The sequence below is a fragment of the Tachyglossus aculeatus genome, chromosome 9, assembly GCF_015852505.1.
Source record: "Tachyglossus aculeatus isolate mTacAcu1 chromosome 9, mTacAcu1.pri, whole genome shotgun sequence".
Taxonomy (NCBI): domain Eukaryota; kingdom Metazoa; phylum Chordata; class Mammalia; order Monotremata; family Tachyglossidae; genus Tachyglossus; species Tachyglossus aculeatus.
Window position 1 is genome coordinate 36688343 of NC_052074.1, and position 21394 is coordinate 36709736.

The 21394-nt window shown below is 50.3% G+C and overlaps 1 protein-coding gene across 10 annotated transcripts in view; it reads left to right on the plus strand.

Moving 5' to 3' along the window:
- R3HDM1 (R3H domain containing 1) overlaps nucleotides 1-18732 on the plus strand; it is a 124830-nt gene extending 106098 nt beyond the window's left edge. For 9 of the 10 annotated variants that reach the window (XM_038751331.1, XM_038751332.1, XM_038751330.1 and 6 more), the window contains 8 exons: nucleotides 1049-1203; nucleotides 3038-3189; nucleotides 9387-9490; nucleotides 10768-10940; nucleotides 11600-11750; nucleotides 12658-12740; nucleotides 13981-14065; nucleotides 17272-18732. In XM_038751331.1, coding sequence (XP_038607259.1) covers nucleotides 1049-1203; nucleotides 3038-3189; nucleotides 9387-9490; nucleotides 10768-10940; nucleotides 11600-11750; nucleotides 12658-12740; nucleotides 13981-14065; nucleotides 17272-17633 — 1265 coding nt within the window. In that variant the 3' untranslated portion in view covers nucleotides 17634-18732. The remainder of the gene's footprint in view (nucleotides 1-1048; nucleotides 1204-3037; nucleotides 3190-9386; nucleotides 9491-10767; nucleotides 10941-11599; nucleotides 11751-12657; nucleotides 12741-13980; nucleotides 14066-17271) is intronic. The other variant, XM_038751333.1, reaches the window with a different exon arrangement.
- The last annotated feature ends 2662 nt before the right edge of the window (nucleotides 18733-21394 follow it).

Consider the following 21394-nt stretch of genomic DNA (forward strand, 5'->3'; position numbering starts at 1 on the left):
AGACTATAGGGAGACTAGCTACCGAAATCTGAGGGAACAATCTTAGGTTTCTCTTGCCTTGGGGTAAATTCATGAGACAGGACAATAAGAATGACAAGAAAAGAGAAGGATAGGTGGTTACAGGAGCAGAGGATTCTTCTCCAGCTTTTTCCAGTTAGGGTACAAATACCCTAGGACACTGACTGGCTCCTCAGTGCCCACACAACCAAGCCAACTGGTTAGCTTCAGTGGGGTCCAGACCTGAGGTTAAATGTGAGAAAGGACACCACTTCCCATCAAAAAAACGTTCTTGCCATTTTTAAAAGCGGAATCAATCAATCAATCGTATTTATTGAGCGCTTACTGTGTGCAGAGCACTGTACTAAGCGCTTGGGAAGTACAAGTTGGGAAGTAAGCAGAACAATTTCCCAAGGTGTGTGTGTGACCCAAAATAGAGCAGTTACTCTGAGAAGTTAGCGTGGAATCCTTGAACTCGGCTGGAGTGGAAGTTTGGTGATCATTGAGCTCAGGCCCTGGTGTGTCCACTTCCTCCTCCTCAGGGAAGAGGTCCTCGGGCTGGTATTTCCATCCCCAACATCTGACTCCCGGGCAGTGAGGGGGTCAGTGACCCACGGAGGGTGTTGGGGGACTGCGAGTCTGGATTCTCGCCCATTGCTCTCTGCAGAGGGGAGGACAGGAATACATCATGAATGACCACCACCTGTGCCCCCTCACTTTGTTCTAATTCTCCTACTGTTGCTGGGAAGGAGCTGGAGGAATTTGAAAATGCCAAAACTAGGAGTTGATATGTCCCAGGGTGGGTGGGAGTGGGCAGCTATGAATGGATTGGCAGGGAACATGCCTCCCAACTCTGTTATATGGTACTCTCCCGAGTGCTTAATACAGTGCTGTGCTCACAGTAAGTGCTCAGTAAATTATGATTGATTGATTTGGAAACAGACAAATGTGTAGCATTTGAATATCTCAGTATGTGCCTAATGTAGACTTGGTGTTAGTGGAATAATGTATTTAAATTCAAAGCAGAATGTAATTCTTTGTGCTGTTACAGGTTACCAGGTTCTGCCTAACCAGCAACAAAACTACCAGGGGATCGTTGGAGTCCAACAACCTCAGAATCAAAGTCTAGTCAGTGGCCAACCCAACAGTATTGGGAATCAGATTCAAAGTGTGATTGTCCCTTACTCTTCAGTGCCATCGTATCAGGTATGTTGCCCAAGTTAACTGCGCACCAGAGAGGAGAACGGTCTCCAGAAAATAAGATGTCAAGTCAGCTAGGGTGGGTCAGGAGGATCTGCAACAAGAAATCTTAGGTGACATACTGCCTTTTTGTTCCCGGACATCGTCCCGGGGTCTGTTCTTGGATCCCTGGGAAAGTTTTTCGTGGTCGTATCGTTCTGTCTGTCTTCTTGGGAGCCAGAAGGGCCCAGCGAGTCCAGGGTTGCCCTACGCCTTCCAGATTTTGGGATCTGACACACTGTTTCCCCATTGTTGTTCTAGAGACTGGAAAGATAGTCTGTGTGGGGAGGGGTTAGTCGTCAGCCTGCCCCCACAACCCAAGAATGTATTCTTTCTCCCCACCCCCTACCCCGTTCTGGGCAGCAGTGGGCAAGGCAGATGGGGCTGTGCTGGAAGCGAAAGAGAAAGCCCATGCTTTCTCTTTGCCCAGCCCAGGCCTGGGAGAAGCAGATCAGCAGGTGAGAGGATGGGGACAAGGTTTCACCCTGGGAGGACAGTGTTCCTTCGTGCCCTTGCCCACCTCCCTCCTCCTTCATAGTTCCACCCCCCACTGCCATCCTGCTGCCTTCATCCCCCTGCGTCGCTCCCTCTGGAGTTTCTCATTCTCCTTTCTTCTTAGCCTCCCTCATCCATGCTCATTATCAAGGGCTCTTTCCCTGCATCTCTTTTCTCCTCCCCACTCTAAGTGTAACCCCAGCAGACTTCACTCTATCTGCCTTCTCTCCTCCCTCCCCATTCAGCTGACACCACCAGGTCACTCGTGGGCTGGCAGTCCCATCCCCAACACCTGACTCCCGGGCAGCGAGGGGGTCAGTGGCTCAAGGAGGATGATGTCCAGGAACAAAAAGGAGGACGTGGAGGTGGGGGGTGGGTGCCTGTGAATCCACATTGCTGCCCATAGCTCTCTGCTTAGGGGTGGCCCTGCAGAGAGGAGGATGGGTATACACTGTGAACATCATCTGCTGTCACTTGACTCTGTTCTAATTCTGTCTGCTGACCTGCTTGGGGCAATGGGTCCCGCTTCCGGCAGGACATGTTTTCATATCCTTCAAGCTGCCACTTCAGTCCAGGGCCTCTAGACATTTCAATTCGAATTCAGCAGCCTGTTGTTTTGCTTAAATCTTTATTCCATAAATACGAAATCTGCCGTAGTCAAATTGCCTTCCTTCTTGAAAGAGCAGATTGTGATACATGATTTAATTCTCCCCAGTCAGGCCAGTAAATTTTTGTTTTGGGTAACTTAGGTGGTAGAGTAATGAAGAAATTGCTGTGGTGTGTTGGCTGGGGGCGAAAGGGGAGGAAAATTCTATCTCGAAACAGGGTCCTGATGTCTTGGAGCTGCAGAGTAGGCCCTTGCTCCCCAGCCTGAGGCGGTCATGATATTCTGACTGTCAAAGAGAACCCGCCACCACCATAATCTCCTTGGACAAACAGGGCCGATTTAGTTTCAGTTCAGCCTCCTGAGGCAAGCTGGGGCCTGCCCCCAGGTCCAGTTGGCCCCTCTGGCTAGGTCTGCCCCGGGATTGGCCAAATTAAAATTGAAACTCTCCCTGCTCACAAATGGAGCCGGAGCCACCCATTTAATCTGCCCATTGGGTCCACTCTGCCCTTCCCCATGCCCTCTGACATGCCAGGCCCCAGAATCCCAGCGATAAGATGGGGAGTGGAAGGCACAGACCAGAATGGGATAGACCTGGAGGGGTGAATTTCACCTGCTCTGGGTGAATGCTTTCAGGGCAGGGGTGGGTTCTTGTGTTTTCTTCCATTAGAAAGGGTCTAACGTATGTTTCTGTAACTTCAGGTTTCACTGCCTCAGGGTTCCCAAGGAATGCCCCAGCAGACGTATCAGCAGCCGGTCATCATCCCCAGTCAGTCCAACCCGGGCCCCGGGCACACAGCAGGCCTGCCGGTATACTACAGCGTCATCCCACCAGGGCAGCAAAATAATCTAAGGTGAGTTTAACGGGGCCCCCGGGAACCCTAGCGTCCAGTGCTCTCCCAGCATGCCCTCCCTGCCCAGTCTTTGTGGACACGTAGGTTGGAGCAGGGATTCAAAACATGAAGCAGCATGGCTTAGTGGAAAGTCAGTCAATCGTATTTACTGAGTGCTTACTGTGTGCAGAGTACTGTACTAAGCGCTTGGGAGAGTATGACTATAACAGTATAACAGACACAGTCCTTGCCTACAATGAGCTTACAGTCTAGAGGGACTTGGAGTCAGAGGACCTGAGTTCCAATCCAGACTCTGCCACTTGTCTGCTGTATGACCTTGGGCAAGTCACTTAACTTCTCTGTGCCTCAGGTACCTGGCTTGTAAAATGGGGATTAAAACTGTGAGCTGCACTTGGGCTATGGACTGTGTCCGGCCTGGTTAACTTGTGTCTACCTCAGTGCTTAGAACAGTGCCTCTCACATAGTAAGCGCTTAACAAAAGCCATTAAAAAAGTGTAGAAATGATACCCAGCTATTTTTTTTTTAATTTTTAACTGTGGCTCATTCCAGCTGAGCAGACTCTCTTTAGCCTAGGAATCCATGACCCCCAGTGCCTGAACCAGAGGGTGGCATCAATATCTAGGGCTTGTAGGTACCAACCCAGGGAGCCAGGCCACCCACCCAGGCCTTCCCTAACCCCCATCCTGTGAGGCCCCTGGGGTTGGAGTTGGCATCCCCAGGAAGACATCATCCCCTCCAGAACTATGGTCTGGATGCCAGGGACCCAGAAGGGGCAACAGAGATTGCATCCAGGCTTTCACTCCCTCCAGGAACCTGACCTATTCCAGGCCCACTTCCCCTTCCTTCCATCCTGGGCCCATTCTGGCAAGACCAGAGCTTGTTCCAAGATGGCAGTGACAGTGTAGGTGAAGAGGAAGGGATGGACCAAGAATGTGGGGGAAAGGTAAGGAATGTGTCTTGGTGGCTAGATAAAAATTTAGGGTGCTCATAGAGGGTAGTGACTCAAAGGAAGTTGCAGCCTTTGCATGCCCTCTGAGCTGCTCTGAGCTCAACCTTGAGGAGGAACATGAGCTTCCCTTGCCCGAGATGGGAAAATGTGTCTCCCCTGACATGATCAGGGCACTTAATACCCAGTCATGCCTGAGTCCCTGAGGTTGTCCGTCCCTCAGGCTCCCCAAGTCCATCAAGTGTGGCCCTCACCATGTTTCTTTCAGGGAATGATGATGTGATTGGAAAACATTGATCCTTCTGTCTCCAGCTTCTTCTTTGGTAGTAGGCAAGCATCCTGCTTCCTGGCACCATTATTATAATTCCAGCTTCTCTGCTCCTTCATGCCTAATAAGTCATCAAAGAAGGTCATCGACAGTAAAATGCTAAACTAAGACCAGACTTCAGACCTTGGTCCTGAATGCATTCAGACCTCTAGGGGAATGATTTGCTTAAACCCATCTGGCGAAATGGCCTTAATTCCTGTTCACCCAGTTCTCCCAGCAGGCAAGGAGTGCATTCTGCCAAAGCCTCTCATTTAGGAAAGTTCTCCGTGGGCATCCAGACAATATCCTCGATCTCGCTCTACGACGCCAAGCCGAGTCACAGGGTCCCGCTGTCGGGTGGCCTTCTGGACGAATGGGTATTGGAAACATGCGAAGTTAGGCCAGAACTGAGTGTGCTCTCATTAGCTCCTGTATGTTTACTTCTTCTACTCATCAGCCGCATTTCACCTCATTTCAGAAATTTTTAGGCCTTATGAACGAACACCTTGTTTGAACCTAATTATTCTTTTTCCGACATTTAGTTGTCTTTTTGAAAATCAAAGCTTGCTTTCTCCTTCAAGTAAGAAAGTCCCATCTGGAAACTCTCTTTTCTACTCCAACACCCTACTCGTTTGGGATTCAATATTTTAAAAAGCATTTTACCATTTTAAATTTGAATTCTAATGGAGGAAAGTAAGGAGTGACTTGGATTCATAATAATAATAATGGCATTTATTAAGCACTTACTATGTGCAAAGCACTGTTCTAAGCGCTGGGGAGGTTACGAGGCAATCAGGTTGTACCATAGGGGGCTCACAGTCTTCACCCCCATTTTACAGATGAGGTAACTGAGGCCCAGAGGAGTTAAGTGACTTGCCCAAAGTCACACAGCTGACAATTGGCAGAGCCGGGATTTGAACCCATGACCTGTGACTCCAAAGCCCGGGCTCTTTCCACTGAGCCACGCTGCTTCACATGGCCAGTGTATTCATGGAAGGTTGGATCCACTTAAGAATTTGACCTACAACCGAAGAGCATTAATAAAGGGAGATACAGAGAAGCACCGTGGCTTAATAAGCGCCCGCGCCTGGAAACCAAAAGACCTAAATTCTAATCCTGGCTCTGCCCCTTGCCGGCTGTGTGACCTTGGGCAAGTCACTTAACTTCTGTGCCTCAGTTTCCTTATCTGTACAATAGGGATTTAAATACCTATTCTCCCTCCTACTTAATAATAATAATTGGCATTTGTTAAGCGCTTACTATGTGCAAAGCACTGTTCTAAGTGCTGGGGGGGATACAGGCTGATCAGGTTGTCCCACGTGGGGCTCACAGTCTTAATCCCCATTTTACAGATGAGGTAACTGAGGCACAGAGAAGTTAAGTGACTTCCCCAAGATCACACAGCAGACATGTGGCGGAGTTGGGATTTGAACCCATGACCTCTCCAAAGCCCGTGTTCTTTCCACTGAGCCACGCTGCTTCTCTACTTAAGCTCCTTGCCCCGTGTGGAACAGGGAATATGTCTGATCTGATAATATTGTATCTACCCCAGCACTTAGTACTGTGCTTGGCAAAGAGTAAGCACTTAACCAATACAATTACTATCATTATTAATAGTATTATTATCATTATTATAACTGACTGTGAGGTCCGTGTGGGACAGGGACTAAGTTTAACTTGATTATCTTGTATGTAGCCCAGCGCTTGGCACCTAGTAAGGACTTAACAAATAAGCAAAATTACTGGTGTGTTTTTTATTGTCATTTTTCTTATTAGGGGACAGTTGAGACTTTAATACTATGGAGGATTAGGGAGAGAGGACAGTCAGAAACAGAAGCATTTACTGCTTCCAGGCGCCCTCTTGTGGCTGTTATTTTTTTAGCACTGCAGTAGTAGGCTCAGATGGGCTGGTCGTCTTGTCTCTCCAGACTCATTGGAATTTTCCTTCCTAATTTCTAGACCGGAATGAAGCCCTGGCCTGGACCTGGCCGTTTGCTTTAAATCAATCTATCGTATTTATTGAGCGCTTACTGTGTGCAGAGCACTGTACTAAGCGCTTAGCACTGTACTAATGTACATAACTCACCATTTTCTTCTGCAATTTGAATGCTGAATCTTTTCTCTCTTGCCTGCCCCATGCTATTATTATTTTTATAGTAGTAGTAGTAATAATAATAGCGCTTAGTAAAATGCTCTGCACACAGTAAGCGCTCAGTAAATACAACTGAATGAATGAAATACTGTAATAATATCTATTCTATTTATAGAATAGAATATCTATTCTATTTATTTTATTTTGTTAGTATGTTTGGTTTTGTTCTCTGTCTCCCCCTTTTAGACTGTGAGCCCACTGTTGGGTAGGGACTGTCTCTATATGTTGCCAATTTGTACTTCCCAAGCGCTTAGTACAGTGCTCTGCACATAGTAAGCGCTCAATAAATACGATTGATGATGATGATGATGATGATAACAATAACAGTAACAATACCAGCACCTTACTCGGCACCTTCTTCCAAAGAACGCAGAGGCCTTTCACAAAAGCCACCTCATTTGTCCCCAGAGCCTGCCTTTGAGGTTGGGGCTCTGGCTGCTGAAATTCCTATTGCTGAACCTGCTAATTCCTTAGGCATGTCTCCCCTCCCCCGGGCCCTTCCCAACTTCCTGGCCAGCTCCGTGGCTTTTTTTTTTTATCTGTACTATCTGTACTGTGGAAAGTATCACAAGTATTTATCCAACCATCACAAAAGTAAAGTGTGCTGTTCTGGTGCCCTGGCAGTGGGAAGAGTTTGTTAGGACAAGTTTGGCGTACTTTTATTTTGCCTTTTATTTTTCTTCTCCCTAGCAGGAGTTTACCATCTAGAGCAGGAGACGTGTTCAGGGAAATGCCAGGGAAAATGGGGGATGAGTATAAGGATCTGTACATAAGTGCTGATGGGCTGAAGGCATTCAGGCTTGTTCAGCAAGTAGGCAAGATGGAGGCTTCGCTAGAGATGCAGCCCAGAGCTCTGACTTGGTGATGTTAGAATACACTTGACTCCTCTAATACCAACCTTCTCACTATACCTTGATCTCATCTATCTCACTGCCGACCCCTCAGCCACGTCCTGACTCTGGCTGTAATGCTCTCTCTCCTCATATCCAACGGAAATGACTCTCCCCCCTCTCAAAGCCTTATTGAAGACACATTTCCTCTAAGACGTCTTCCCTGATTAAGCACTCCGTACCTCTTCTCCCACTCCCTTCTGTATCACCCTGACTTGCTTCCTTTATTCGTCCCCCCTCCCAGCCCCACAGCACTTTTGTGTTTATCTGTAATTTCTTTATTTATATTAATGTCTGCCTCCCCTTCTAGACCATAAGCTTGCTGTGGTCAGGGAATGTGTCTGTTGTTATGTTGTACTTTCCCAAACAGTACAGTGCTCTATGCACAGTAAGTGCTCAATAAGTCTGGGGCTGACTGACTGACTGACTCCCTCTTCATTGTTCTCATTTAAAGAAAAACCCAAGATGTTAGCCACAGGGCCTGATCTTTAACTGGGGTAAGGATTCACTGTGGTCAGATTGGGTCTCTCCCAAATCTCTCGTGACCCTGCTTGTGGATTGGTATGCGGCAGGCAGCGACTCACCCAATTGGTCTTCCCAGAGAACTTTAAGTAATGGTCTGCCAGCCTTATGGACCCAGTCATAGAGGAAGCTGCCTGAAACATGTTTCTCTTAAAGTCATTTCTGCTGGAGGAACTGCATTCTGAACCACGTCCCTGTGTACAGACATAGGTCCCTCCAGAGCACTCAGCGCAGTGTTGGCATCCAGCGAGCACTCAGTAAAGACCATTACCACTGTGAAGTGGCAGCAGGCAAGTCTGCAGGCTTTTCCTTCAACTAGTGAATGGAGATAAAAATTATAATAATAAATATGGCATTAGTTGAGCTCTTTTCTGTAATAAGAGCTGGTGTAGATACAAAGTTATGAGTTCAGGCCCAGTCCCTGTCCCACATGGGGTTTACAGTCTCTCATATCCTCATTTAATGGGTCAGGAAACTGAGGCCCAGAGAGGTTACCCAGTAGTAGACCAGTGATCGAGCTAGGACTCAAACTCGGGTCTCCCGACTTCCTGTGTTCTTTCTGTTAGGTCAGTGGTAGCTCCCTTCAGATGGCAGTTGTTCATTCTCTTTTGCACTTAACTCTAAAGACTTTTGAAGGCATCTAGTTAGACCGCAGCAGTTGGAAGGCTTGCTTTGGAGTGAAGTCCCTGCTTCTTCTCAGTTCCCCAGCAGTGCTGCTGCTGGTAAACCCTGAGGTGGAATAATGCTGGCTGATGGGGTGGGGATGGCAGGATCGAGTTTAGAAACAAACATTCAGACTCTGAGGTTGGCGTTACCTTTTACCATTCAATAAGGAGTTGAATGGGAACTTTCATTTCTAATGTGATCTTAATCTGATCTACTCCATTATTTATCGCACTTGCTTCATTGTCTTTGAACTAGATGACCTTAAGACTTTGGTATCTTAGTGTTCCGTGCCATTTAGAGCAATCCTGTTCTTTGACAGGAAGTTTGTGGCCAAATTTTTCATTGTAGAAATGTTACGGGTCACTCATCGTCATCACCAGTGGTATTTGTTGAGCGCTTTCTGTGTGCAGCGTACTGTACTAAACACTTGGGAGAGTACAGTACAGTGGAGTTGGCAGACATAATATATAATTTAAAGATCTGAATGTAAGTACTGTGGGGTTGTGGGTGGGTCACTCTCATCACTTTGGGAGGAAATCACCATGGAACTTGTGCATATTCCAGTTCTTAGATGAATTAGTTTCTAGGACCTGAGGTAAATGCCCCCAAATCACAGTGTCTTGTAGCATTTGCTGCAAAACAGATTGGCCTGGAGCAGGGTCCATACTGTGGGTTAGAGCCCCTCCCATAACGCATCTCCTTTCTTCTCCGCAGTTCATCAGTCGGGTATCTGCAGGCTCCTGGATCTGAACCGATACAGTTTCCTCGCACCTCTTCACCCTGCAATGCCCAGCAGCTCCAAGGCCATCAATGTGCAGGTAGGGTTGAGACAACTGTCCTTTCAGAGAGGAAAGTATCAACCTCACTGACTGCGCCCCGGGGTCAAAAGCTATGCTGCTTGCCCTCCCTCATGCTTTTCCCAAATTTCAACCAGACAGCTTGCCGGCGGCCAGGCCAACCGACCGGCTGCCCTCTCCCGATTCCTGCCAGCAGGGTCCCAGGGAATTGGAGCAGTAGTCTGTGTCCTTCACCCCGGGGGGATGTCACTAACACACCCATATTCTCCGCCCTGCCAGGTTCCCTGGTCAGATGGGGTTGAGGGAAGGGCCACAGGTGGCTGCCACATGAGACACGCAACCCTTAGGTGGGGTTTGGGTCCAGTCTATCCCAGGAAGCTCCTAATAACAAGTGGTCCTAGTCTGACACCGCATCCAGCTAGAGCCTCGCAGCTCCGTGTTCTCAGGAGAACTTTCCATAACACTGCCCTACATTCTAGCCAAAACACATAAGAAAACCTACATTATGGCAGCACAGGGCATAGCCTCGGAGAGGCGAATGGTTAGGTAGGTGATAGTTGGGTTCATAGAGGTGCTAACTGGTTGAGTTAGAGGGTGAATGTCAAGGCGGGACGACCTTCCCGCATTCGATATGTCTGGTGCGGGGGTTTAGTTGCTCGTGGCTCAGAAAGAGGGAGGAAAGACAGAAAGATCTCTGAACCTGCGCTTCCCTTTCCCATGGCAGCTGCTTCCACTCATCTTGGTGAAGTCTATAGGCTCCTTTCTGACCTGTGGTTTGCCTTCTTCTGCCTGAGGGCTTTAAAAAGCCCTCTTTTAAAAAGCCGTGGCCTTAGAGGGAACAGGCAGGCAACTTTTCACTCTTCCTTGCCACCTCCTCTATTGCCACCCCCTTTACCAGACAGCCCCACTGCCCAGGTGAGGCTTCTCCCTCCTCAATCACCAAGCGAGAAGCCAGGCCAGCTCCTGGTGCTGTCACCCATTAGAAAAAATGGCTCCTGACCCCCACCCCCACCTCCCATTCTTTCTGGGAGAACTTGTCGAATTGCTCTGAGGAAATGATTGATTCATCAGCGGTGCAGATTAGCAACGGTGGAGAAAGTGTTTTTAATAGAGGCAAATCGTGGAGTGCTGTATTTTGAAGGAAGTAGAGGTATGCTCGATTTTTCCTCTACCTCGTCCAGTGCATTCTTGGCTTTCGGTCTAAAAAAAAACCATCCGGGGCACCGGTAGGTGGTTTGAATGGTCTTCTCACTGGTCTGTCCCCCTGTCCCTATATGTGGCTTCCTTTTGCTTTGTAGCAGTTGCTCCCCCTCCACCGGGGGGAGGGGTAGTGATGATGCAGCTGAACATCCCCAACAACCCTCCGGCCCGGGCCCACTCCCCACCGCAGTGGAAGCAAAATAAGTACTACTGTGACCATCAGCGAGGACACAAGGCTGTGGAGTTCAGCAATTTAGACAATGCTGTCCAGGTAAGCATCTGCTTTCAGTAGTTTCTGGGGTTGGGGTTATTTGGGATTTTACCATCACTGGTCTTTGCAAGAGCATGGGCGTGGGAGTCTGAAGGACCTGGGATCTAATCCCTGCTCTGCCACCTGTCTGCTGCGTGACCTTGGGCAAGTCACTTAACTTCACCGTGTCTCAGTTACCTCATCTGTAAAATGGGGGTTAAGACTATGAGTCCCTTGTGGGACTCCCCCTTTTAGACTGTGAGCCCACTGTTGGGTAGGGACTGTCTCTATATGTTGCCAAGTTGTACTTCCCAAGTGCTTAGTACAGTGCTCTGCACACAGTACGCGCTCAATAAACACGATTGATTGATTGTGGGACATGGATTGTGTCCAATCTGAATAGCATGTATCTACCCCCAGCACTTAGTATAGTGCCTGGCATGTAGTAAGCGCTTAACAAGTACCACTTAAAAAAACAGAAACAAAAACTCTTTTGAATCGTTTAACATGAATGATCCTCTCTAACTTTGGAAGATTTCAAAGATGGCAAATACCCAAGTGGAGCAGCAGAGGAGACACTTTTTTGTAATGGTTTAACCAAATGACATCTAAGTACAATTTCGTACCCAGAACTCGCCGAAAGGATCCAGCCTCTCAAACTCACTCTTGTTGTGTCCCAGTTACAGCACAGCCCTCAACTCAGCAGTCCTGTGACCTCACCAGCTCAGTCACCAGCACCAGCTCAACTTCCCAGCTTGAAAAGCACCCGCCCCACATTAGCGCCTCTTTCCATCGTCCCCCAGTTTTCTAGACCTTTTGTCCACGGGCAAGGTATGTGTCTGGCTGAGCTTGGGCCCCTCCAGGGGCTTGAGTGATCCAAACTCACTGCCCCTTTAGATTTCCCTTTCTTGCTGCGAGTTTGAAATCTGTTTTGGGGGGACATGCTCTTGGTGGCGATGCGCTGTGGCTTTGAGACAACAGGTCATCCTGGAATATTTTGGGAAAAACCAGGGGCAGCTGGGTCCCAGGCCGGTCTGGCTCCTAGACTGGGACAGGCAACCAGGCCTCTGCCACACCTGGAGATCTGCAGTGCTATGGGCCTCCCCGCCACCCTCCCCCTGCTACACAGGGAAACCCCCTCAGCATCTTTCCCCATGGAGCTATCTCTCCAAGCCATGGGCAGTTGCTTCTTCTCCTCAGCTCCTTTCCCCAGTGATATGTTCCCTTTCCCCACCATTTCTGTCCTCTGCACTGCATTGGGGAGGGCTGCTGCTGCTCTCTATCCCCTCTGAGGGTTTATGGCACTTAGGCCACCCTCTAGTTTTCCAGCCAGCCCTCCCAAAACCTTTGGGGACTTAGATTCTCAGACCACCGGGAGGGTGCTGGTCTAGGGTTGGGCAGCTCAGGATCCCTTTTCCCTTGATAGGGGGTGGTGGAAGTACTGGCCCTGAGCCAGGCCTTTTCTGGGCCCTCAGGTGTCAGGGGCCCCTCTCTCAGGCTCCTTTGCCGGGATCCTTGGGACACTACTCCGCTCCACACTCTGGGCCTGGATCCCAGGCCTCGGGTGGGGATGAAGGGGAAATCTTAGTTCCGGTCCCCTCGCCCCCAAACCGCAGCCCCCACCTGTACCGTGGCAGACTTCCTCTTGTCATTGATAGTGATGCCGGGAGTTTCCTTGTTTGTGTCCATTTCCCTTGGGAGCAGTGTGATCAGTTGTTGGATGTTTGTCCTCATTCAGGCGATGCCAGATACCCATTGCTTGGCCAACCCCTGCAATACAACCCTCCATCTCTGCCACATGGACCCATTCAGAGCCACCAGGTACGGCTGGGAGTAGGGGTTGGGTTGGCAGGGAACACATTTGCTGTCCCAGGGAGCGGAACAACAGAGGCTTTCCATTCTGCTTCTTAGGGCCAATTGGGAGGTTAGTGCTGGGAAGCTGGGAAGGGGCGATACCTAGCCCTGGGCCTTCCTCTCCTGCTTCTTCTGCCGCCACCGCCACCTTGTAGACATATGCGGTGTTTCTCATCTCTTCTGGCTTCCCTTTCCAAAGCACCTTGAGGAGAGCCCCACCCCATCCAGCCTGCTAGTCAAGCCTAGAGGCCCTGCCCTGCCCTGCCCCTTCCCTGCCTCCCACTGACCTGCTACCAGGCCTTGGTGAGGGGACTAGGGAGGGAACCATGTTGTGGATCAGCTCGAGAACTCACCCACTCTTGTCATCTTGATATTAGCTCCCTGGGGGTCAGCCTTACCCACTGCTCGGGGCCGGTCTCCCCAGAATAGTCAGCCAGTCAATCAATCGGTGGTGTTTATTGAGTGCTCACTGTGTGCGGAGCACTGTAGTAAGCATTTGGGGGAGAGTACAATACTATAGAGTTGATAGATATGATCCCTGCCCTCGAGGAGCTTAAGGTTTACAGGGGAAGACGGACATTAAAATAAATTACAGATAGGGCGAAAAGGCAGAGTGCAAGAATCTACGTAAGTCTTGTGGGGCTGAGGATGGGGTGAAGAACAAGTGTGTAAGGGGTACAGATCCGAGGGCATTGGTGATACAGACGGGAGAGGGGAGGAAAAGAGAGAGGGTAGGCAGAGGTAATTGGGGCTTAGTAAGGGAAGGCTTCTTGGAGGAGATTTGATTCACGAGAGCTTAGAAGGAGGGGAGCGTAGTGATCTGTTCCTCCCTTCTGCCGTGGGTCTGCCCAAGTCTGGTGGGTTTTACACACCATAGCCTCCCCCTCGTGACACAGGGCGGGGAATGGCTGAATCAATTTCCCATCCACTTTCTTACTTCATCCCTCAACCTATCCCCAGAGATCATCACCAAGTATACACTCAGTTTTCTGATATGTGGGGTGACGCACCTGAAGAAAGCTCATGTTGGAGCAAGTGTGCCCTAGCCAGGGTCATCAGCACACACACAATCATTTTTTTTTCCCCCACATTACACCTGTCAGAAGAAAGCTCCTTATTTCCCTAACACGGAGAGGTGGAGCAGGTGTTGTGGCAGAGGTGACTGAACTCAGACTCTGGTTGTTGTTCTCGTTCCCATAATCTGCAGTGTCAGTCTGGAGGGAGGCACGGGCACCGTGGCAGAAAACAAGCTAAAAAGGCAGCATCCACAGACCTCGGGGCCGGAGAAACAGGTACGACTTTGGGAACCAGGTTGCCATCGGTTCGGCAACTTCAGATTTTTTCAAGGGGCAAACGTGCTGGGCAAGAAAACAAGGAGCACCATGGCCTAGTGTAACGAGCACAAGCCTGGGAGTCAGAAGACCTGGGTTCTGATCCCGCTTCTATCACTTGCCTGCTGTGTGGCCTTGGGCAAGTCTCTTAATTTTTCTGTGCCTCAATTTCCACATCTGTAAAATGGGGATTCACTGCCTATTCTTAGGCTGTGAGCCCCACGTGGGACAGGGACTGGGTCAGACCTGATTAGCTTGTATCTACCCCAGTGCTTAGAACAGTGCTCGACACCTAGCAAGCACTTAACGAACACCATGATAATTTAATTCGGTCGATTCAGTGTCTTGAGGGAAGGTAGCAAAATAAAGACAAGTTCTGCAGAAGCAAACCAATCGATCTAGGGACTAGTAAGAAGACCTCAGAGAAAGACAGGTTACGGGACACCAGCCCAGTCAGAGTCTGCTCTTCTCCACAGGCTCAGGGACAAACTCTTCCAGGCAGCAGGCAGGACAGGGGCTGCAGAAGCAAGAACAGGGCCGGGTACTAGAGAGCAGGATGTGGCAATAGCACACTCAGGCCCGACAAAGAGTACTGGCACGAGCCCCAAAGGTCACAAAAAGCCCTTCTTCCTGGAACGGGGTCTGCCTGGGGCAGCATCTTTTCCTGGGGAAAGGGAATGGAAAGGTGGAAGCCCTGCTTGGAAAGGTGCTTCATTGGGTGTTCACTTCAGTCTTGGGGAAGCTCCAGTGGCAGCGGTTGGCCAGGAGAATCCCACTCCTGAAGTGGGACGTTGGCAACTCAAATAGGAATCAGCAGAGAAATGATTTCGGGAATTTAAAAACCTGGCTGGGGGGAGCCAACGGGGCTGGGAATTGACATCGTAGGCTCCCGAAGGAAGAGGCACGTTGGGAGTCCACAGCCTCCAGCCAGTTGCTCTGAGGAACTGGGTAGGACAGTCCTTGAGGGTTGGAAAAGTGTGGGCTTGGTGCCCCTCTTAAGCAGGTGGAAGATCCTAGCCGTTCCAGGCCAGCCAGTGTCACCCCTAAAAGCTGGGTGTCTGGGACATTATCAGTCCACAGCCTAAAATCCCAAGAAGCGGCCCAGTAAGACTTTGGGAAGAGAAAATCAGGTCAAATTCAATCCCTCTCCTTGATGGTGAATTTCCTGGGGACAGGGGAGAAGTAGGAGCCCTAATGGGTTGGACTTGTCCCAACTTCAGGTGGGATTTGACTCTCTCCCACTTAGCACATCATCATCATCATCATCAGTCGTATTTATTGAGCGCTTACTATGTGCAGAGCACTGTACTAAGCGCTTGGGAAGTACAAATTGGCAACATATAGAGACAGTCCCTACCCAACAGTGGGCTCACAGTCTAATCTTGATCCCACATGGCCCAGATGGAGGCCCAAAGGGCTTGAGGAAATGGCCAAACTATGGCAGGATGAAGTGCACCAGGGCCAGCACACTGGGGATGAAAAAGAAGCAACACAAGCTAGACTGGGGAAAGACACAAGCTAGATTGGGGAAAGACCCAAGCTTAAAACAACAGCTGGCCTCGTGGGAGCTGGAATGGCCCTGCAGAGCCCCCACACCCTGGAGGAGGGCAAGGCTCCTTCCCAGCTGTCTTCACCAGCTGCGCGCCCTCTCCAGAATCCTGGGTTTCCCCACGTTGTGAACAGCCTGTGAACACAATGAAAGAGCTTTGAGAAGGAATACAGGGACAGCGCATTGGTCCCCTGAGGAAAGGTTGGAAGTTGGGGGGGTATTTAGTCTGGAGGGACAACGGTGCCAGTCTGCCAGGCTGTGAAACACTTGATGGGAGGAGGTTGACCCATTGTCCTTGCTAGCCGGTGAGGACCAAGCGGGATTCAGTTAAACCAAGAGAGAATTTGGTTGGACATGAGGGAGAACCGCCTACCGGGTGGCTCAAATGCTGGAGTGGGCACCGCAGGACGGGGTGGGGTTTACATCCCAGGAGAGGTTTTAAGAAAAGACCGGGTAACATCTGTATGTCTGACTGATTTAGTCATTCACCTTGCCAAGAGACAGGAGAATGGACCATGATGACCCTCCAGGACTCTGCCAGCTCTAACTGGCTTGTCCTCAGCAGTGCTACTCGGAATATGTGTTCCAGCTCCCAGAAGCTCGTGCCCCCTCCCGGTAGTGGATCCATGTGGGGATCCCACTGCCCTGCTGCTTGCTGAACCGCTAGAGCGGTGTAGGCCCCCTTAACCAAGCAGTCAATCAATCAATCGTATTTATTGAGCGCTTACTGTGTGCAGAGCACTGTACTAAGCGCTTGGGAAGTACAAGCCGTGGCTCCAGCCCTTGAGCTTGGCAGATTTGACCTCTGGGGCCTCGGGCTGTACTTCCGATCAATCGATTGATCGTGTTTGGAGCTGAGACAGGTGATGGGCTTCACCACCAACCCACCTTTTCATGTGACTGGTGTCATGCAGAGCGACATCGTCCTGATATTCCGTTCCAGTGGATTGGGGCTAAAGGATTTCATTTGATACCAGCTTCAGCCCCCAGATACCTTTATCGCTCGCGTACCTCTCCCCTCCATTCCCAGCTGCCGGCGGGGCTTTTTAGCAGGTAGTGTTCCCAGGCTGTGGCCCCCGAATCCTCCTCTCCTCAGGCCCCAGTCCACCAGACAGACAGGTCTAGGGCCATGGCTTCATCTGCTCTAGGAACAGGAGCCGGCAGCATGAAGGTTTTGAGTATGAGGATTTGGGAGAGGGAGAGGCAGGGGGCTGCACTAAGGCCAAGGGGATGAAGATAGGAGAAAGTGGACACCCCCTCGCCTTGCCTTACCCCTGCAGCAGCTTGGAGTGTGGCAGAGAGGTTAAGTGTCTCTTCTCGCCGGCTTCCTCCTTGCTCCCTCTCCCCGTCTCCCCTTTTGTGGCTGGGCTATAGCCGGGCACAGATGATAGGAACCCCCGCCGTGACAGCTCCAAATGCTCCCGGCGATGAGGAAGGCAAACCCCAGTGCAGTCCCCGGCAGTAGTACCCTTTCTTATGGGGAAGGGGCTTGGGCCTGGCTCATTGCCGAGCCCTGAGGGTCAGACGCCCTCTCGGAGCGCGGTTCACCCCCGAGCCTCCCCCACTGGTCAACGCCTGTGGGACAAAGATGCTTCACTGTGTCGTGTTCTTGTTCCAGTCGTTGGGAAGATCTTGGAAATTACCGAACTGCCAGAAGGAATAACCCGCATGGAAGCTGAAAAGCTTTTCGGAGAACTCTTTAAAATCGGCGCCAAGATCCGATGGCTCCGGGACCCCCACTGTCACTCGCAGCTGCGTCACCATCACCTCTACTGCGGTAGCGGAGACAGCAATGTGAACCCAGAACCCTCCAAACCCAGTGACTTGGCTTCCACCTACACAGTCTTAGCCACCTTCCCTTCCATCTCTGCTGCTCAGAACGCATTGAAGAAACAGAGTCACTCGGTGAACAAATTCAAGCTGAGAATGAGCAAGAAGCACTACGACTTCCGTATCCTGGAACGGGCCAGTTCTCAGTAGCAGCTCCACCACTGGACATTCAGCCTTCCCGTGTCCCCCGTCCTCTCCTACCTTTGGTTGGCTAGGTATTTCGGAGTTTCCGTTCCCCTTCTCTCACGAGAGCGAGAGAGAGAGACAGCACGACAGAGAGAGAGACACACACTCCCGGGACATGTGGTCATGGCGTTGCAGCTTTTGAAGAACCCAGTGATCCAGCAAGGAAAAATTGTCAGTTTAGCCCAAGCCGCTGTTAGCCCAATTCATGTTGACCCATTGTGGGACAGCCGCTTTCTTTTGGGGGCGCACTGTTAAACACCCCTAACTTTTATAGTCGTTTTGTTTTATATTTCTGAATTCTTGTATCAGATCCAAACCTCTATTGTACAGCAAATTTTTCTTCACATTGACTCTGCCTGTTGCAGCCTGTTTCCTGACCCTTCTCCTAGCCGGCATACACCGATCTGTCAACTGACCCGTCGAAGGTTGGGAGCGATGCAGTGGGGGCAGCGGAACCAAAGGGACGGGCCCCTGAGCTGGCCAGCGCCGGGAAGGTTCCTGTGCCCCGGAGGGTCCGCTGGAGAAGCGACATGGCGGTACCCACCGGCCCTGCTCCCGGGACCCCTTCCTTTCGAATGTCCTCAGACCGGGTTAACTTTCATTGCAAATAAATGATGACAAATTCTATTCTTAACTCACTCTTAAATCCAGAAGAGAACGGGAATCCTCCCAGGCAGCAAAAGTGCGGCGGACCGAAACGTTTTTTTCATTTCTGTCGAAGGGAAAAGAACTCAAAGCGTATCTCTTTCCGCCCCCCCACCCCACCCAACTCCCCGGCCACCTCCCAAGAAAAAAAAAACAATATGTTTGCAGTTTTAATATGTTCCCCCCTCTCCTCCCACCCCCTTATGAATCACCCGGAGGAAATGCATTTGATAAGTGCTGGAAATTCTGTCAATGGTTTCAATTCGTTTTCATTGTTTGCAGAGGATCACTGGACATCAAAAGATTCATTGCACTTATGAACAAGAAACCTCTTTTCAATTTCTGTGTAATTCGCAAGGCTGTACAATGTGTGCTGATGCAAGCCTTTTTCAGTTCAAAAGAATAAATGTTTACAAATATAAAATTCCTGTGCACTTTTTGAAACGGCAGGACTGTTGCAACCCATAGTTACATCAATACTGAGTTTTGAAATGTTACACAATTCCTGCTTGGATCCGTCCACCTGTCTGTGCTCTTTAGTCTGTACCAGAGCCCTGGAGTTGAGCAGCTAGCCAGAGGTCTGCACCGTGCTTTTGGTGCCACCCCTGCCCTGGGATTCTTGGCTCGTCCTAGTTCCTGACCTGGGCCCCTTCCGCACATTCCTGTGGACAGAGCGGCCAGGCCACTGAGCAGTCCACCTGCCCCCCTTGCCCGGTACGGGACAGTGGGATCTGGCTTGTCCTTTGAAGATCGGGGAAAAAAGGGGCACAGGTGCCCTCCGGCCCTCAAAACAGGAGTGAACCAGCTAAGACAGAGGGGAGGCGGGAAAAGGCAGGTAAAGCCGGCCTCAGCTGGGCAGAGGGCAGAGCACCGCTTGCCCCGAAGCTTAGCGAGTGTCGGTGCCGTGGCTCTAGAAGGGCACTTGGTGTTTCAGCCATCCCAGCGGTACGTTCTTCTTGGGCAGCTGCTTGCACGCAAATCCTTGCAGGAAATGAACACAGCGTATCTGTGCCGGCCAACTCCAGTGGCAGGCAGGCAACCCGGCCCTGGACAACGGGAGTGGCCTCTCTCCCCTTTGAGGTGTGGCAGGCAACCAAACAACTCCCCCCAATCTGAAGCCAACTGAGAGTGTGCTTTTCAGGGCAGATAGTCAAAGCCCCGGGAAAGATGCCGTGCTCTAGGATCCCGCAAATGAAAGGAGACATTCCCGGCCACCTGCCATCGTTCCAGCGCTTTAGAAAATCCACAGGGACAGAGTTCTTAGTCGGGCACATTAGATCGAAATGGGCATGACCTAAATCCAGAGCATAGCCCGGCCCGCTGACTCCAAAAGGTACCAGTCCTCTCACTGTTCACCACGATCCTGACTTGACTTCCTCTGTGCACACCTGCCCTCTCAAACTGGAGGGGTTCTCGTCCTCTGAGACCACCCCCCATCCCCCGGCAGCCCGGGCTAGCAGCAGAGGGGTTGCACCAGAGGGTCCCGTTGGCGTGCCCACTGCCCCAGCCCTGCTGAAGCCAGCCACGGCCCATCTGGCACCACAGGGCGGCCAAGGCGGGACCTCTAGCACATCCCTATCTGTTTTACTTTATCGTCCATCTCCCCCTTTAGACTGTTAATTTAGCTTCTCGAGGGCCAGGATCGTGTCTACCTTCTCTATTGCATTCTCACGGTGTTTAGTACAGTATGTATCCTGCACATACTAAGAGCTCAGCAAATACCATTACTTGGCTTCCACCAGCTTTTAAACAACCTTTTGGCTTGGACTGGAGGGAGGTAGAAAAGTCTTCTGGAATCTACTAATTTTTTGAACAGCACCAGTGTCCCCTGTTCTGAGAACCAGCTAAGGTCTTGAGGACCAGGACTTGGGGGGAACAATTCAGCGAGCAAACAGGCAAAGGTTAGCTTGGGCTGATAGAGGAGTGCATTGGTCAGGAATGTGCCTTTGTTCCTAGTCCAGGCTGAGTCAATACTGTTTGTTGAACATCTAATTTTTGCAGAGCAATGTACCTAAGCATTGAGGAGAGTACAGTAAAATTGGGCAGGAGCTCTCCCCTCAGAAATCTTGCAATTTAGCAGAGGAAGCAGATACTAAAGTAAATTAAAAAGAGGGGAAGCCTCTTTAGACCTCAAAGTAGGAGTTGGCGGGGATATGACTGGCAGGGGGGAAGGGGTTGGTGGGAATCTAGTGACCTTCCCAGATTAGTCTGTGGAGGTGATGTGATTTCAGTAATTGAGTATATCCTCAAGCTCACAGTTCTGGGTACGGGGTAAAGTGGAAGACAAGACACCAACCCTGCCCTCAGAAGGCTTGTAAATCTAACAGAGGACAACCTGGAGACACTGCATGAGGCAGACTAGAAGGCTGTAAGCAGGCTTGGTTAGTCTGAGCCTGACCCAGTACCCTGTGGCCCACAGTCTGGCGTAGGAGGAAGCATGAAAAGAGGATGGACCTGGGAATCACCATGCTAGTTCAATCCTGACATGGTTATTGGACAGCTGTGCAGTCTTGGGCAAGAATTTGCACTCTGTAGGGCAAACGATGTGAACAAAATGGAGAGAGCATCGTAATCAAGGGGATCCAGGTCCTTAATGTAGCATTTCTGCTGGCCTGCTGGGTGACTTCAGGTAAGTCACTTAATCTCTCTGGACCCCTTACCTTCTCTGTAAAATGGGGGTGAAATAACTGCCTGTCCCCACTTCCCAAAGTTGTGAAAATAAAATGGACTGATAGCGCTCAAGAAATATGATTGAATGAATGATGTGAAAGCACTTGGGGCACAGCAAGAAGCGCCAAACTCAAGACCCTTACTATTCTGTATGGCCAGGATAGAGCGGCCTGGGCCCTTGGGCTACCTACCAAATCCAACAGCCTCTATCCAATCCCACTTGGATCTTCACCCCACCCTCAGTCCCACCGCACTTAAAATCCTTAATTTATTCATTTATATTAATGTCTGTTTCCCCCTATAGACTGTAAGCTCCTTGCTGGCCGGAGACCTGTCTTACTGACTCTGCTATATTCTCCCAAGTGCTTAGTATGGTGCTCTGGACAGTAAGCACCCATTAAGTACAATCG